Raw genomic sequence first — 18470 nt, forward strand, 5'->3', positions numbered from 1 at the left:
AGGCTGATTCAAATCCAATTGAGTTTGTGATAAATAAACATCTATCTTATTCCATAAATTCTCTTAAAGGATACAATCTCTTTATTAATTATCTTAACTGGTTTTGCCATCTGACGCCTTATTGCTGTAAGCTGGACATTAAATTAATTTAATAAATGATCCAATCATAGTAGTGGTTGAGTTTTCCAACCATGAATTATCAATTGTCCAGTACCCATCTTAGCAGAAGCAAATAGATCAAGCTTATGACCTGCTATATGAGAACTACCTTGGTTTACTACATACATACCAATTTCTGATAAAACTTTATACAATAAAAACACATCTCCACTAGAATCAATTTCCATATGTAAATTCAAATCACACATCAGAACAATACAACAATTTCAATTGAATTTGAGCTACATAGGTATAGATCTCATCCATCACATTTTTCCATACACCCAGAGGTCTGTAGATTACTACTAATCCCATACTGTTTAATGGTGGTAAGAAACTTAATTTGAGAAGAAAGTTAATTTAACAGGCAAACATTCTAAATTAGGTGGTTGTTATCTATCTATCAAATCTACCTTCAGGACTGTTTTATAGGCTGTAGATATACCTCCTCCAAAGTTGTCTGTCATTTATTGCTTTTGATAAATACCCTCATGATGGTGTAGGTAAAAATCTCATTCTTGGACTTGTTTGACATACAGTTTTAAGTTCTGTATGCTTCCTCAGTGACCTTAATTTTAATACCTATATGTTTGCTCTTGATACTATGGAAACTCGAATGAGAGGTTGTTGGGGGGGGGGGGGGGGGTGTATGTGTATGAGTGGGGAAATAAGACTGAAGGTATATGAATGGGATGCATGTTTGAGGGGAAAAAAGGGGTTTCTTAGGAACATTGAATAATTGAGGTAGAAAACAAGCTCCGAGCAGGGAGGAGCGAAGACAAATCGGCCGAAGCCTTGGGGCCAATTGGCTAGGAGTAGGGGGGGGCAAGATAGATTAGGGGTGAGCGGAGGGGAGGTCGCCCCTCTCGATCCAGCATCACACGAGGCGGACGCGGCTTCCCTCCCGCTCACCCTCGACCGCGACTGAAGAAACTTTTCCTCACCTTTGGCCGTCGGGGAGCAGATCGGCCGGTCATCTGCAGCCTCGGCGGTGCGATCGCGGTAGGCGGTTCCCTCTCTGGCTCTGTGCCTTGAGGCACTACATTTGTCTTCCGGGCGTCGGAGGCTCAGGTCTTGAAGTGGCCTGTTTGGTCATTTTCATGCTTGCATATTGTTCTTCAGATATATTTGTTTTATACTGGTTTATATTGGTGCCATGTACATATTCTCCATCTTCAATAAAAGTGATTATACAAAAAAAGCCATAAAGCACTCAGTACTTTATCTTATTGTTTCATGTTTTAATTGTCTGAAGGAATAGACTAATTTGTTTTCTACTTTACTATTTACATTTCACTAACTAATTATTTTCCTCATAGGCCCCAAATTATGCATATTTTAGTTTGCTTGTTTTTTGTTTTGCTTTTATTTCAGATTTGTAAAAAAGACCAGAATAAGAGGCAAATCTTTTTTCAGTCACTAGGAAGCTCTTGAATGAGGAAGCATAAGGTGAAGGTGAAAGAGGATAGACTCAGGAGCAATTTAAGGAAATTATTTTACAAGAATGCATGGAGTAACCTCTTTAGAAAAGGTAGTACATGTAGGATAAGCATGTAGGATTTATAAGGGAGAGGAAGAGATAATAGATGGTATAGATGGGAAGTCTTTATAGGCAACAGGGTCTTTATCTACCATCATTTTCCATGTTTTTATGTTTCTCTCTATATAAAGGGACCTAAAGAATTAGCCAAGGTCCCTATAACAATGGCCTCACTGCTGGAGTGGTGAATGGGTTATTTGTGTATGTGTGTGTGTGGGGGGGGGGGATGGGTGACAAAATAGGGGTGATAATGGATGATAAATAATATATAGGTTGGAGGTGGGGGTTATGTTTAAAGGCAAAGGAAGGGTTAAGTAAGAAGGCTAAATTATAATTTTAATACGAGCAAATGGCTGAATTGATCTGAGATGGCATAAGAAGAATGGAAGGAGGGGGTTGGGGTGAATGGTATTGCTGTTGCTGTTGCTAAGGGACTTAAGAGACCAGGATAGGCAATACTGAAGTAAGAGGAGAGTAGAAATTATGATGGTTACTGATTAGTACAGTAGATGAGGGTGGTAAAGTTGTGAGGGATAAGTGATTTTCAGGACTTGACAGCTTTGTAAGGAAGGGAAGAGTAGGAGAGGGTTTAGTGGGTGAAGAAAGTTGTTTTGGAGGATTTTAAGTCCCACCTAGCCCTCCCTTAGGAGGTATTTGTTGGGATTTGGAATTTTTCCTTGTGGAGATTGAAGTTAAGTATTTTTTCGAGTGGGTTTGGTTGGGAAAGTGGATGTGGAGTAGGTCGCAGCTGTAGGAGAAGGTATGGAAAATCATGTGGCCTTTAGTAAAAAGTTTAATCAGTATTATTCAATTGGGTATGACATGCTTATGTGTGAGACCACCACAAGTGAAGGTGAGACCTTGATGACACCTCAGGTCTCAATAGATCAGACATGTGCTTGAGTATTACTATTTTTTGAGGGACAAGAACAGGTAACTAGGTCAACGACTAGCTGTGAAAGTCATTTGCAAGTGAAAGTCATTTGTGGAACAGTTGTTAGATTTCAAAGTTAGAGTCTTATCATGTGGAATTTTATTTGTTGAAATTTTAAAAATAAAGCTGCGGCCAAGTTTTTGTCCAATATAGCAATTTGTCTATTGTTTTTAGTTTTTATTTCTGAGTAAGCACGGAAGCTATTGAGAGTACCAGTCTTATAAGCATTTTTCCTCATTTATTCAAAATAAGATAAATATCATATTTCCATGACGGTAGTGTTTGTGTGTGCATTCAGAGGGAGAGGCCATTGAGAAGGCAGGCTAAATTTCTACTCCCAGTATAACTGAAAGTTTACAGCACAGAAATACAAACATAGGGATATCAGCCCTATCCATTACTCCCAGTATGACTTTGAGTGAGTCTCTTAACCTCCCAGTTCCAAATATCCTGATTCTCTCATTAGTTATATTAAAAAATTGACTATTGCAACTCCCTTTATAAAGGCACACCCCAAAAAGAAATAAGGCACCTTCAAATAGTACAACATATAGCAATAAAAATTATTACAAACTCAAAAAAAATGTGATCATGTCACACCTCTCCTAAAAAAAGCTTATTGGCTTCCAGTTCAGTATGGAATATCCTATAAACTAGCTCTTTTAACATTCAAATTCAGACAGCCAAATTTACCGGTATTTTTGGACAGGCTTCATATTCCCCATACTACTTCAAGAACTCTTACCCCCCTCTTTTACGAAGCTGCGCTAACTGATTAGTGCGCGCTAAACGCTAATGCGTACATGTTAGTCCATGGATGCGTTAGCATTTAGCGTGTGCTAATTCGATTACCGCATACTAATCGGTTAGCACACCTTAGTAAAAGAGGGCCTTTGATCCACTTATCAGCATCCTCTTACAATCCCTCTTTGAAGGTCATAAATACGAGGCAAAATAAAATCTTTTCAGCAACAGCCCCCCAACAATGGAATCACTTGCCTATCTATTTAAGAGAGCAGACTGTATTAGAGAGATTTAAGGGTTCTCTGAAAACCTTCCTTTTTAATGACGCCTTCGGAAATTCATTTCGATTTCCATCTCCCTCTAACATTACATTGTTAGCTTACCCTAAGAATATACCTTTTTGGTTACCAGCAACTCCACCCCTAATGTTTTCCACACTGCTCGTTCTTTTCTTTTAAAAATTGTAGTTCTTCCCTTTTACCCTTCCTTCCAGTTTGTGATGTTCAAAGTCTGTCTATTATATGTTCCTATATGTGTATTTTTATTGACGTAGATCGCTTTGAAAATTTTTATATAAGCGTTTTATCACATTTTAAATAAAACTTGGAAACTCAAAGTTAGAATATAAGCTGATTGGGACATGACATTTGTACCCAGGCAAATCTATATTGCATCTGTTTCTACTAAAGATGCCACACACTCCATTACTTTTAGCCTTTGACACATCATATCTTTTTCTTGTCTTTAAATATCTTTTAAAACAAATCATTTATAAAATACTCATGCTGATCAGTTTGTTAGTTGGGTTATGTTATTTCTTTATTTTCTGTACTTGAAGCTATATCACTGACCGATCATATATGCAATCTGCTGGGTTATCTCATAGCTACGTGGTTACTGTCTGTTATATTCTGTAACAAAAATATTAATAAAAATGATTGAAATAAAAAAAATACTCATGGACATGGGTTTTCATGTTCAGTATATCCACTTACATTTTAGTTTACAAGAGAGGGAACATGTTCTTAATAGCTCTGTTCTTTCAACAGTGATTTACTGAATGGAATCCATTGCACTAGATTCAACAGCTCAAAAAAGTCTCTTGTTAAAACCAATTATGGATTTTGGTCTGCATATTCAAACCAATCCATTAAAATTCAGAGCTCAAGCTAAGTCAATTGATATCTTCTATGGACAATCTGAGCTGGCTTTATATACAGTATTAACCCAAAAAGAAATCTTCACTAAGCAGAAAGGGAAGTGGCCCATAACAATGTAATATATAACAATATATGTAATTATGAAAGTGTAAAGGGAAATGAAATCAGTTACGAAGTCTTTGCCAGTCAGAGAAAATGAATTCCCAATTGTGTTACAGGTAGCAAATTAGAATCAATAAATGCCGCCGGACCACCTTTTACATCATTTAATACAATACCCTTACATTAAAACAATAACCCCCCCCTTTTTTTTTTTTTTTACAAAACCATAGCGCGGTTTTTAGTGCCCACCATGTCGGTAACAGCTCTGACGCTCATAGGAATTCTATGAGCGTCTGAGCTGTTACTGCCACGGAGAAAGCTGTGCTCTAATCAGTACATAATTGTGTAGACACTTTTCAAACACCATAAACTAATAAATCCAAGTACTGTATAGCCTTGAATATAAGATAAATATTCAAATGATTTTTTTTTTTTTTTAATATAATTGTTGTGGGCCATTTCCCATTCTGCCCAGTGAGAATTTCTTTTTGGTTTAGCAGGTGCTTTCCTCCCTAACCCTTCCTTTACAAAGCCGCGCTAGTGTTTTTAGCGCTGGCTAGTGCGGTCATAGCTCCAACGCTCATAGAATTCCAATGAACATCCGAGCTGTTACCACTGCGACTGGTGCTAAAAATGCTAGCATGGTTTTGTAAAGGAGGGGGTAAGTTTGTGTGGGGTTTTATTTGCATCAGCTTTATATACAGAGTGCCATAATGATCGCACTGTAGCAAGCAAATGGCAAAAATGCTAGCATATCACAAGTATTTGATGTAAATGTCTGACTTAGTTGCAAGTTAAATGGCCTGCCCATAATGTCTGTATAATGTACTGGGGGAAAAAAGGATGCATACGAAACATGTTTGTGCATTTAAGTGGAGTCATTCTCAGAATACTGAAGATGATAGTGTGTCAGAATATCAAAACTGCTGCTATATAACAATGGGACTCCAAAAGGTGCAGAATCTTCCAAGCAGAATCCCAGTATTTTAATGACATTCTTGATATTGCAAAAAAAAAAAAATAAAAATTGTATGCATTTATCTGACATCTAATGACCTTCAGAATATAATGTAGCATAGGGTTACTGTATGGTTCCAGAAATAGGACGGATTGAAACATTACATTACATTAGTGATTTCTTTTTTTTTTTTTTTAGTTCAATAATATTTATTGGGTATTTCAAAAAATACAAGAAGCAGTTCAAATATATAGAATCAAAATAAAGCTTTCGGTACAAAGATCATGCATAGCTATATTCAACTGTAGAGGACCAAAACATTGAAAAAGGTCCAGAGTACTGGAACTGCTTGTGAAGAATATACAAGAAAAAGGTGAGAGAGAGCAAGAAAAGAAAAGAAAAAGGAGAGAAAGAAAGAAAGAAAGGAAGAAGGAGAGAAGGAAAGAAAAGAGAAGAAAAGGAAGACAGGAGTGTCTATTCCGCCATTACCTTGCGGTTCAAGGCGGATTACATTCAAACTAAAAACAAGAATTACATTCAAAATTTGAAAGAACAGAATAAGCGATGATATAAAATTTTTAAGGTAATAAAAAAAATTTTAAAAAAAAGGTTGGGTAAAGAGTTACTAACTGGAAGTAGAAGTCTTTAGGAGATAAGAATGGGGTGAATTATGTGGTTTTAGATAACATTAGGTAAATAGAAGAATATTAGAGAAACATCCAGGCTTCACTTCCATTGAAGGCAATGGAATTAAGGAGGACAGATTGAGACGTCGGGGTTTTACTTCTTTTTTTTCTGAAGCCATATGGTAACCCACATGTATCAGCTTTCATAGGCCTATTTGTGACCGTCTCTAGGAAAAGGTAACTAAAATAGTGAATCCAAAAGGTTGAGAATGGTCGATTTTTCAAATACCCCTAAATTCTATATATGGGGTTCTTTTTACGAAGGTAGGGTTTTTAGCACACGCGCAAAATTACCACGTGCAATAGCCAAAAATCTACGGCCTCCTAAAAAGGAGGCGGTAGTGGTTAGCGCGCTCGGGAATTTAATGCTCGCTATTGTGCGCGTTAAGGCCCTAGCACACCTTTAGAGTTTAGAGTTGAGAATGCAAATTTGTGCATGCAACTTAATTGAATAATGAGCCAAGAAATTATCATCATTAATTTAATAATGAAATTTTACTTCACCACAATCAAAACTAGTTTTTAAGAACTGTCATTGCTTTCTTTCATTTTCTAAGGAAGAATGATCAACAAATAGGCTTCCTACTTTCAGTACCAATATCAAAAATTAACCATGCAAAAAAGAATGCTCATTTAGGGGGGGAAGCCAGCCTTTTTTTTTTTTTTTTGGGGGGGGGGGGGGTTCTAGTAAACTTTCTTGTTTGAAATAGGTGCTAAATTTTAATGTTTCAATCTGGAACCAAATGTATTCAACTGGAAATGGAACTTTTCCATATAGCTACAGACCAAGTACAGCTCAGGGAAAAACAGTGCAAGTTTCAACGCCTCATACTGCCAAAGTGTCTGAAGCTTGTTTTGGAAGGATTGTTTCTTTAGCATAGGAGGGTAGTTTGCTTTCGCTTTCCATCTGTTACCACTGTGAAGAGATTATCAGTCAGGGTATTAACCAGTAGCACCTCATGTTTGTTTATTGGTAGTAAGGACACTGGTGTACTGGAACTGAATTTTTATTTTTTTCACAGATCATGGACTATTGAATAGGAACAACTTGCATACTATCAGTCTTGGACAGATCTACGTTACAGGTCAGAGATACAAAACTCTAAGATTGTATATAGTTCATTTTTGGAATTTTTGAACTTTGCAGCATTTTGGTTAGATTTTTTTAGAAATCCTTTATTAGAATATTTAGCAAAAAACAACAGCAATAAATATCACTTCAAGAACATCTCCACCATGCATCAAGCCAAACGAAAGCTTATAGCACAGTGTCAATATAACATGTGCAATACAATGATTTCCTATTTTTAAAATAATGTTTTCAAAAAAACGCCTCTTCTCCAATCGTCACCTAAATGTAAGTACTAAAGACAGAAAACCGAATACCCCACAATAACTCACCCCCAATCCTTCTACCTAATAATCCATATTTATTTATGCATTTCACCATTTACTATTATGCTAAAACTGAAATGAAGGACTAAGCAGTTTACAGACTAAAGTAAGGGAATAAGGAAAGGAACTTTAGCATATTTAACACAACGGTGACTAATATTTGCCAGTACTTTATGTACCACAAAGGTTTAAACAAATCCTGCTGTAGAAGAGTCCCCATATCTGAGTGCCCACCCATGCTACCATCAACCATTCCTTCTTAGCAAAAAAAACCAAAAAAACAAAGCTTAGTCAGCCACTGCAAAGAGGCATCAACATACATTCCATTAAGATGCCACCAAAAGCCTTGCTACACCGAGAGCATATGTAAGAAAGGCATTTTGCAAAAAAGTAAGGGTTGAAACTCACCAACTAATTAAAGAGTATGGGGTCTCAAAGGACAGTCTATCCCAGCTAGCAGGAGAGCTGAGCATGAATTGCTTTCCAAAATGCGACCATTTTCTAACCGTTCCACCAGAGATGTCCCATTCTTCCTTGCTCGATAACAAACTGGTGGAACTGCTGGAAACATATGATAGAGTGTCAAGGAGGTAAAGTACCACTGTCATAGCACTTTCATTGTATTCTCCTTCAAAAACTTTGCTCCCTTGGTCAGTGCAGACTCCATAACCTTTCATGTCTCCTTGTCATATACTGGATCTCGGTTCCAGCTCCCACCTCTGACTATGCACCAAGGTAGCTGGCACACTCTCCTTAAGGTGTCTATATATTGCTGTTATTAGTTATCTAGTATCCACAAAATCTTCATACAGATCCACCAAAAAGATCTCCTGAAAAAAGCTGGGCTTTAATAGGCCAGGCCAAAAGCATATGAACCAAACTGATTGCAAGCCAAATAGTCCATCATTGGTAGGTCATAGGTGCAAGAGAGACAGACAAAATGTATCTTCAACATCATCATCAAGTCACGAGAATAGCAAGGCAGTGATCTGCCAGCAGCTGCTGGTAGCACTTAGGGAGCCAGAATAGATGTGCCAAGGGCAATGAGTCCACCAACAACTGCTCCAAAACAACCCTTATTTTATAAGGATAAGCCTAAAACATTTTCACCACTGCTCAGACCTGCAGAGCCCTATAAAAAACAACCACAATAAGCCCTCCTTCCCCCCCCCCCAAGATTCTGTGTTTCCAGTTCTTATATAATATACCGTACTCCTCAGAAGTCTAGGCTTCTTGTTACACCAAATGAACCCGATTATCATATCCTGAAGTAAAGTTAACTAAGCATGAAACACCACAATAGGTACACCTGGAACAAATGCATCACTTTCAGCAGCAATCCTGCCTAACCACAAGAGCTCTAAAGCAGCCCAACATTCTGAAACTAATTTGAGCTTTCTAAACAGAGGTGAATAATTTGCCTTATAGACCAATGTAAGATTCACACCCAAATATCTAATATTACAGCATGATCAACGAAAATACATTTATTATGATTATTATTTATTTATTGCAATTTCAAACAATTTTCACAATAAAAACTCTTGTTAACACAGAAGTAACATCAAATTAAGATATCAGATTTAACTAATCTGCATAAACAAGGTAACAAATTTATCCTCACACCACAAAATTGGAGTGTGAGGAGTTGTAAGTGTAGTGGGAGGTTCCCCTTCCCCCATGCACCCTCAGAGCATAAATGGGAAGGCCTCAGAGCAGCAATGCGTATTTGTCCTGCGTGCAAATGTCAGGGCATGATTGTCAGTGCACCAATGTCTGGTGCACTTTTGACGGGTCACCATATTTTCAGGCAAAAATCTAAATATCTCTACCAGGTATTTTTCAGCATTTCTAATGGTGCTACAGCAAGAGATTTTGGAAAATTCAAAAAATGAATATTTTAGCTATGATTATAATTTTCCAGTTGTTCAACTTTTCTATTCAAGATAGTTTTACCTTTGATTAGTTCAGTAGATACTGCTTGAATACTTTCCACCTGTTCATTAACCTTTTTCAATTCGGTAGTAAATCCTTCTTTAGTGTCATTTAAAGTTTTCCCTAAACCTTTCACTGTACTCATTAGTACTGAAGAAGGATATGGCGATACTTGAGAGGGTCCAGAGAAGAGCTACACGTATGATAAAGGGTATGGAAAATCTTTCATACTCAGACAGGCTAGAGAAACTGGGGCTCTTCTCCCTGGAAAAGCGGAGACTCAGAGGAGACATGATAGAGACATATAAGATCATGAAGGGCATTGAGAATGTGGAGAGGGACAGATTCTTCAGCCTATGGGGAACTATAATAACAAGGGGGCACTCGGAGAAACTAAAAGGGGACAGGTTTAGAACCAATGCCAAGAAGTACTTCTTCACTCAGAGGGTGGAGGATACCTGGAATGCACTTCCGGAGGGTGTAATAGGATAGAGTATTTTACAGGGTTTCAAAAAGAAATTGGATATATTCTTGAAAGAAGTTATTGAGGGATATAGATAGGGAAGATATATGATGAAGAAGGGTACAGTTAGAAGGATATAGATAAGACAGAAAAAAAAAAAAGGATTGAAGGGATAGAGGGGTACATATAGAAGACTACTACGCAGGTCCTAGACCTGATGGGCCGCCGCGCGAGCGGACTGCTGGGCACGATGGACCACTGGTCTGACTCAGCAGAGGCACTTCTTATGTTCTTATGTACTTCAACCTCCTGAGAGGACCTGGCAACTGACAGGCTCAGCTTCTCGAGAGCTTCCCAAATGCTCTCAAGTGTTAATACCAATGGTCTCACCAACCGGGAGCTCTCCTTCTGGGTAGCTACCAGATCACCCTGCTCCCATTGTACTCTTGCATCTTCTGCACCCTGCAATGGGGTCTCCCGATCTGAATCATCTGCCGGGAATCCCCGAACTGTTCGGCGAGTGGAGCAGGGGGTGGTGAACAAATAGCCAGTGGAGGGGAGAGAGAGACCTCCAGATCCAGGTCCCCAGCAAATCCTCATGCTGAGGACAAAGCAGATCGACCTCCAGTGCAAACAAGAGGGACCCTTGGCTGTAGCTATGAACTCCAATATCGAGTGTTGCATCAGAGAAGACCTGCGCAAGTTCTGTAATATCATAGGAGGTATACCTATAGCAAGAGTCCCTGTAATAGTAAGATTGATCATGATCTTGACCCAAGAAGGCAGCATAGTCCTGAATTTCCCTAAACAGGTTGGGTAAAGAAAATAAAGGTTTGGTCAAGAAAAATATTTACAGAACATGATGACAAATATTGGTTTCTATGCCCATTTACTTACCTATAGCAGAATTAGAAAAGGTACAGAGAAAGGCAACAAAATGATAAAAGGGATGGGTCGACTTTCCTATGAGGAGAGGCTAAAGCGGCTAGGGCTCTTTAGCTTGGAGAAGAGACAGCTCAGATATGATAGAGGTCTATGAAATATTGTGTGGAATGGAAAGGGTAGATATGAATTGCTTGTTCACTCTTTCCAAAAATACTAGGACTAGGGGACATGCAATGAAGCTACTAAGTAATAGATTTAAAGCAAACCAGAAAAAATATTTCTTCACACAACATGTAATTAAACTCTGAAATTTGTTGTCGGAGAATGTGGTGAAATCAGTTAGCTTAGCAGGATTTTAAAAAGGTTTAGTTTTCCGACCCATTTTGTTTTGGATTTGCCAGAGGCTTTCAGTTATTTACCTAGGGGTCATCGGATGCTGTGAAGGAAGATGAGTTTATTGGCCAAGAAATGTATTCTTCAATATTGGATGGTTCCTGACTCCCCAAAGTTTTGGCATTGGCGAAACCAGTTACATCAGTTGGCCATCTGGGAGACAAGAGATGCTGGAAGGCCTGAGAAGCGAAAGATATTGTTTATGCATATATGGGATCCTTACTTACAAACCTTGCATCCTAAGGGCTGTAGTGCGGTCTTAAGATGGGTGTCCTAGAGTGTATTGATGTTTCATAATGAGGTGAAATAGAGAATACCATTGGGAGGGGCTAGGGGTGGGGAGGTGGGGGTATATATGCTTCTTATTTTATTTTATTTGATGCATTGTTATTTTATTATGCACCATGGGGTGCTCTTATGGTGTATTTGATGTTGTTTGCATCAATAAAAATTGTTTAATGAGTAAAAAAGGTTTGGATAATTTCCTAAAGGAGAAGTGCATAGGCCATTATTGAGATGGCTTGGGGAAATCCACTGCTTATTCCTAGGATAAGCAGCATAGAATCTGTTTTACTACTTGGGATCTTGCTAGATACTTGAGACCAGGGTTGGCCACTGTTGGAAATGGGATACTGGGCTTGATGGACCTTTGGTCTGTCCCAGAATGGCAATTCTTATGTTCTTATGATGTTTTTTGGTTTTTTGCTCTTATTGTTTTGTGACTTCATTAGTTTGCAGTGCTCTATGAAATGTCTCTATAGAGTACTGTTAATGTCTAGAGGTAATATACATACATCAATGGTAGAAATAACCAGTAATTTAGGATCAAGACCATAGATCAAATTAAGCTTTTGACAGTAGAGTAGGCTGGTACATAGGGTAGATTGGATTGATCAAGTGGTCCTTATCTACAAGAATCTTTGTGTTTCTGTTTCTATAACACTATGGGGCTCATAATTGAAACAGAAATATATCTAAAAACCTGATAATCGAAACGGGGTTTTAGATGTATCCAGGGACCTTTTAGGCCTCTGAATCCCACTGTGTGCCCAGAGCTGAAAAGGGTGTTTTTGAAGGAGTGGTTAGGGCTGGATGTGGGTGGGATGTGGGCTGACCCAGACTTAGTCGTACTGCAGGGATCAAAAGTTTTACGAAGCTACCTGGATGGAACTTATACGTTGTGATTAGGCAATCTAAAACCAGGTATAAGTGCCCAGAAGGTATTCAAAGTGACCAGCTAACCACTGCAGGGTCAAAGTATAGACACCACACACTCCCCCCCAGTGATCACTGACCCCCTCACACCACCACCATAAAAATCGGAATAAAAATGTACATACTTGCCTCCAGAACATCAGCATCTGGTGTAGGAAAGCCTAGTAGAGCTGCACAGAGGTGGCTTAAGTATTCTGAGGTGTGGGATAGTGAACCATAGAGAGGAGAACCCAGGCCCATAAGCCACTCTAACCACTACATTAATGGTGGAAAATGTGAGGCCATCAAACCCTCACCCCAAAACTCTACTGTGCTGCCATATAGGTGTCACCTGCAACCATAAGAGCTTTTGGGGTTGTAGACTGGGGCTCAACATTACTTATATGGGCATTGTGGTGAGATGATTATGTGGCACCCTCTTTGTGAAATTCACAACAGTGCCCTGTAAGATGCCCCTTTGCTCTGTTGCCATATCTGGGTGGCTAGTCCTTCACTTTGCTGGCCCCTACCATGTCTAAAAGGTCTTGTTCTAGGTGTTTCGAACTTGGACAATTTTTTGGATAAGAATGTGGTATATACGTAGATGTACTAGTGGTCTGGTCAGTCAAATGGCTGGACGTAGAAGTAGACAATTTTTTAAAAAATTTGGACGTACTTTTCGAGAATGGACATTCTGCTGCTGCCAACTTTGGATGCCTATGCCTTAGGTCTAAATCAGATTTAGACGTTTCTTTTGATTATGGCCTTCCACGTCTTTTATTGCTGTTTGCTTTTAAAGGATAGAGGTTAACCCCACCATAGGCTAATCATTCTTCATTCAGAACCCTCCTTTACTCTTTTTTAGCAGAGCAGAATATGTATTTATTTATTGGGATCCATCTTTATGAAGAGCTTCACCCATATGACTGCTATGTCCTTCTATCATTGAATTTGTTGTGTATTCAGTGGTACAAATTACTTGTAAAAACATGTGCCAGATATTATGACTAACTCACTAATATTAACTATATGGCTGGACTGAATTGTAATACAATACTATATACCCTAATATAGGGCCCCTTTTACAAAGCCACGGCAGTGATGCTGCCGCTGTAAATGAACCAAAGCCCTCAGGAATTGAATGAGGTTTGGTGCATTTACCGCGGCAGCATCACTACCATGGCTTTGTAAAAGGGGCCTATAGTCCTTAATAAATAATTGAACCCTCTTCCACTTTTATCTTTAGCAGTATAAAAAGTGTAATCACTATTAAGAAAACTTAAGCAAGAGGAGGAAAAGATCTCAAGTGTTCTTCAGGGAGAAAGTAATACCTCCTGCCCCCTATGTACAATCGGAGCTATCATTAGTCAGAAAAACCTCCTCTTAATTCCTTCTAGTCTTCTCAATAATCTTTCAAATTGTTGGAGAATTGGTGGTGTTAGTAGTGAACAAATACAGATTAGCAAAATACAAGCCTCCAGGTAAAAGGGTGAGGGTGTCAGCTCCTGAAGAAGCGTTAGTGAAACGGGGAAGTTCTGTAGAGCACACAATGCTGGACTGTTTCTTTATTCAGTTATGACTTAAAAATTATAACATAAATGGGGCTCTGAGTATCAAACATGCTTTAAGTCTGTACCGTATGCTTTGAGCTCACTTTGTTTAATGAAACTGAACTGGGCTTGTTCTAACATTGCTGCAGATTGCATTAAATTGCTAATTTTTGTATTTTGATAGTGTTGTAAGTTACATTAAAAAAAAAAAACAACAATGTGGAAAATTTGAAATATTTTTGAAAAGACAAGAAGGAATTAAGAGGTTTTTCTGACTAAAGATAGCTTTAGCTGTAGGGTATAAGATTTATGGCATTAATTTGTCCCCAGAGAGCACCTGAGGTCTTTTATTCCTCTTGCTTAATTTTTTTAAAATCGTGATAATACTCTTTCTACTGCTAAAGTTAAAAGGCGAACAGTGTTCAATTAATTATTAAGGACCTCATCCAGATGTTATGATCACCATGACCTGTATAAAGCAGTCACTGTTTGATTCAGCAGCTGAATTCAACGACCAAAAAGAATGTACGCCGAACCATCTTTACACAGGATTTAAAATGTTTGTGCTGGCCCAAATATGCTAAAGATAGACTTTTGCATTTATTAAGAAATTAGCAACCCACAAACCAGAGAAACACAGTGAACTAGAAGAGACTTCTGCGCATTGTGGGTGTCAGATAAACTAAGAGACAGAGGATGAGGAGGAAGGGAAGAGAATTCCACCCACCAGCCTACTTTAGTTTCAGATTAAAGCAGCTGGCAAGGACTGACCTAGGCTACAACTTCAAGTCAATTTTCTAACGCTGCATTATAGTCAACCAATGTTACAAAAAAAATAGCAATAATGATAACAAAGGGACCAAGAGCCTAATGTCCAAGTGCATTTGATCTAGGGGATTTTTATACTACCATGCGCTCTAAAACAGATGTTGTTGAGACCCCCGCTGTTTCTCATTAACACTGACAGCAGTTCCAGGAGACCCTAATTAATATTCATAGTATTCACACTCAATGCTAATTGCAGCTAATATTTAATTAAGAGCACTGAGCTTTTGTATGATTTCTTATCAGCATCTTGAAAGGCAAAGCCTCAGTCTTACTGTAAAACTTGCTTTTGAGTTATTTCAGGCATTAGGTTTCTTAAGGTCTTTTGTGGCTTGAACTCCCTTATAAAGTAGTTGTTGGCGAGCATGAGAAGAACAAGGGGTAGCAGACAGTCAGTCTTCACGAAAGATTTTGGCCTGAAATTTAATGAAAACCACATTTCTGCTCTTTAATATGCTTTTACGTGGCAGTGTGTAAAAACTCTGATTATCGCATTCGACTTTAACAGCTAAACTATGGCAGGAGGGGAGAAAGAGATGAAATATGGCACAGGTCGCTGCAGACATTTTGGGGAAACCCCCCCCCCAAACAAACAAACTATTAAAGTGCTAATTTAAAAACTGCACCCCTAGAAACTCCTTATGGACACCGTAGACTTGAAATTATGCTCCTTGCCTGGCAACATCTTTTCTGCCTAAGACAAAACACATGTTTTAAAATAAAGAAAACCAAAACGCATGTGCTCCTCAACCCCTTAAAAAAAATACATAAGAATGATGATTGACTTGCCACATGTGAGTTTTTGTTTATTGAATTCAAAAGCATCGAATAGATCCAAGTTACCTATAACCAACTTAAACCCAGCGACGGATCTTAAAACTACTGGCTGGATTTCTGTGTCTGTTTGTTGCAGTCTTGCTTCAGTATGTTCTGCCTTTTTGCCAAAAAAGCTTTGCATATTTAGAGAAAGCATCTCAGACAGTACTTAAATGAGCCAAGGAGCATTCCTTTCTCTGGGCACGATAAGAAAGAAGAAAAAGAAAAATGACTCCCTTAAATTGCTCCTTAGATGCACAGCTTAGGCAAATCTGGGGAATACTGCAAAAGCACACACATCGATGAAGCATGACTGGAGCAGCAAAATAGAAATAGAAACCCAAGAGGTTTGCATGCAGTGGTACAGTGCAGCCCCCAAACAAAATCTCTGACCGATCTACAAATGACTGTGTTCAAGTGGGAGAGGCATTGAAAAATAAAGTGAAAATACCTGCCGTACCATCCTGCTCCCTGTCTCCTCCATAAAACTTAGCAGCTGCTCTAATCCCAGACCCTGCAGCATCTGCCCAAAGCAAGTATCAATTATGGACAAGGGCGTGTGTGCAAATGTGCAGTGCCTAGATGGCAGGGGGTGTCGAAGAAGGGGGGGAGCCAATGTAAGGTTTGCTGACCTCCCACTCGGCATCTAACGGCTCCCAAACCCTAATACAGATGGGACTCTTCTGACTTGCCAGGCCTCACCCTACCACTCGCAGAAGGCCACTCCTCTGATTCCTGCTATTTGATACCGAGTGCACCACTGAGCAGATGATTACATATAAAGAAAGGGGGAGGGGGGAACGCAGCTTGATGCCATTAATAGCTGTTTAAGAAACATTAGAAATGCTACTTCATAAACTGCCTGGAGCTAGTGGTGTTTGCAGAAAATCTAAAGCTATTGCATAGGAAGTTAAGAGAAAAGCTCTCTTGCCTTTATTTATTTTTTTATGATTATTATTTCATTGCTGCTCGGGTTGTTTTTCATTATGTCTCATCATCCCACAGTCTGTAAGATTAAGAATAACGATCATGAATCATAATTGGATATTTTTTTTTTAATGCATACCCAAAGCAAAGCCAGTTTGTTTTAGGTTTTATTATTATTATTGGCAAGGTTTTCCACTTTCCAGTGTTTTGTAGTATATCCACTTTTATCAAAATAAATATTTCAAAGGCATTTAACTTTATTCAATGCATATGCCAGCTGTTTAGCTAATTTTTTTGTGTTTAGTAAATAATATATTTTTTTTAAGATAGTCAATCATAAAGAAAGTATAAACTTGAAAGGAAAGGGATGGTAAATAAGACCTATAATATTATAATGATTCTGTATAGCTCTGTGGTGCGACCTCAGCTTGAATATTGCATTCAGTTCTGGTTACCATATCTCATAAAAGATGTGGTAGAATTAGAAAAAAGTTCAAAGAAGAATGATCAAAATGATAAAGAGGATGGAACTCCGCTCATGGGAGGGAAGGCTGAAGAGGTGAGGGCTCTTCAGCTTGGAAAAGAGAAGACGGAGGAGAGATATGATTGAGGTCTACAAAATCCTGAGTGATGTCGAACAAATAAAAGTGAATTGATTGTTTACTCTTTCAAAAGTTACAAAGACTAGGGGACACTCAATGAAGTTACATGAAAATAGGTTTAAAACTAATGAGGAAATATTTTTTTTCACACAGGTCAAGTTCTATAAATAGCGCTATCAGCGGCTGACTAAAAACAGCCTCGGATCACATGTCAGTCATGCCTCAATGCCATTTATAGAATTGTTTCCTTAGAAACCCAGGGATCAAATATTATGAAAAGGAAGTCAGAAAAGTATATTCTATGGGGCTCATAATCGAAAGAGAAAAACGTCCAAAAACCGGCCTAAGTCGGCACTTGGATGAACATTTCTCAAAAACGTCCAAGTGCCGATAATAAAACCGGGTTTTGGACATATTTCTAAACGACCTAGGCCTTCTTAATGCCGCTCAACGTCCAAAGCTAAACGGGGCGTTTTGGGAGGTGTGTCGAGGGCGAGAGTTGGGCGGGATGTGGGCCAGCTTAGACTTAGTCGTACAACATGTATAACCAAAAGTTTAACAACAGAGCCTAGACGGAACCTCTACCATCGCTTAGTGAAAGGGGGTAAGTTAGGTGCCCTTTATAAGTACATTGGGCCAAATTCGGTATATGGCGTTCATATTTAGGTAAACAGGTGAGCTCATGTGTTTAATGACTTTGCTTCATTCACTCACTCACTCGACATGTATAGGGTTACCATATGGCTCCAGAAAAAGGAGGATGGATTGAGACATTCGAGTTTTACTTCCATTGCTTTCACAAGAAGTAAAACCCGGATGTCTCAATCCATCCTCCTTTTTCTGGAGTTATATGGTAACCCTAGACATGTATGTATTTCAGCCCGAACGGCCTGCATCAGGAATCTACAACCCATAAACACATAAATATAATTAATAAAACATACTTACGTATTAAAAATAATACAAAAATAACAAGAAAATCATTATTGAAAACCTTAAAAAACTGTAATAATAATAAAATCATATGCATCATACTAAAAAAAAAAAAAAATACAATAGATGCATAAGATTTTCATGTCAGTACTTTTTGTCACCGTGGTTGGGCAAACAGCAGCATTTGGGGATGCAGAGAGAAAAGTTCAGCGTGATCGGGCAATCACAAATACTAAATGATAAGGTTTATGTGTGATTTCATGGTATTA

The 18470-nt window shown here is 38.5% G+C and overlaps 1 protein-coding gene across 25 annotated transcripts in view; it reads right to left on the reverse strand.

Annotated features, from left to right (window-relative positions):
- Positions 1-16302, reverse strand: part of RBFOX1 (RNA binding fox-1 homolog 1) — a 520491-nt gene extending 504189 nt beyond the window's left edge. For 24 of the 25 annotated variants that reach the window (XR_004536479.1, XR_004536480.1, XR_004536481.1 and 21 more), the window contains exon 1: positions 16191-16282. Coding sequence is in view for 22 of the 25 variants with exons in the window: in XM_033914629.1 (XP_033770520.1) it covers positions 16191-16262 (72 nt within the window). In the remaining 3 variants the exon portion in view is untranslated. Of the gene's footprint in view, positions 1-16190 lie in introns of all 25 variants that reach the window. The other variant, XM_033914610.1, reaches the window with a different exon arrangement.
- Between the last annotated feature and the right edge of the window lie 2168 nt (positions 16303-18470).

This window comes from Geotrypetes seraphini, chromosome 11 (assembly GCF_902459505.1).
Source record: "Geotrypetes seraphini chromosome 11, aGeoSer1.1, whole genome shotgun sequence".
Classification (NCBI taxonomy): Eukaryota; Metazoa; Chordata; class Amphibia; order Gymnophiona; family Dermophiidae; genus Geotrypetes; species Geotrypetes seraphini.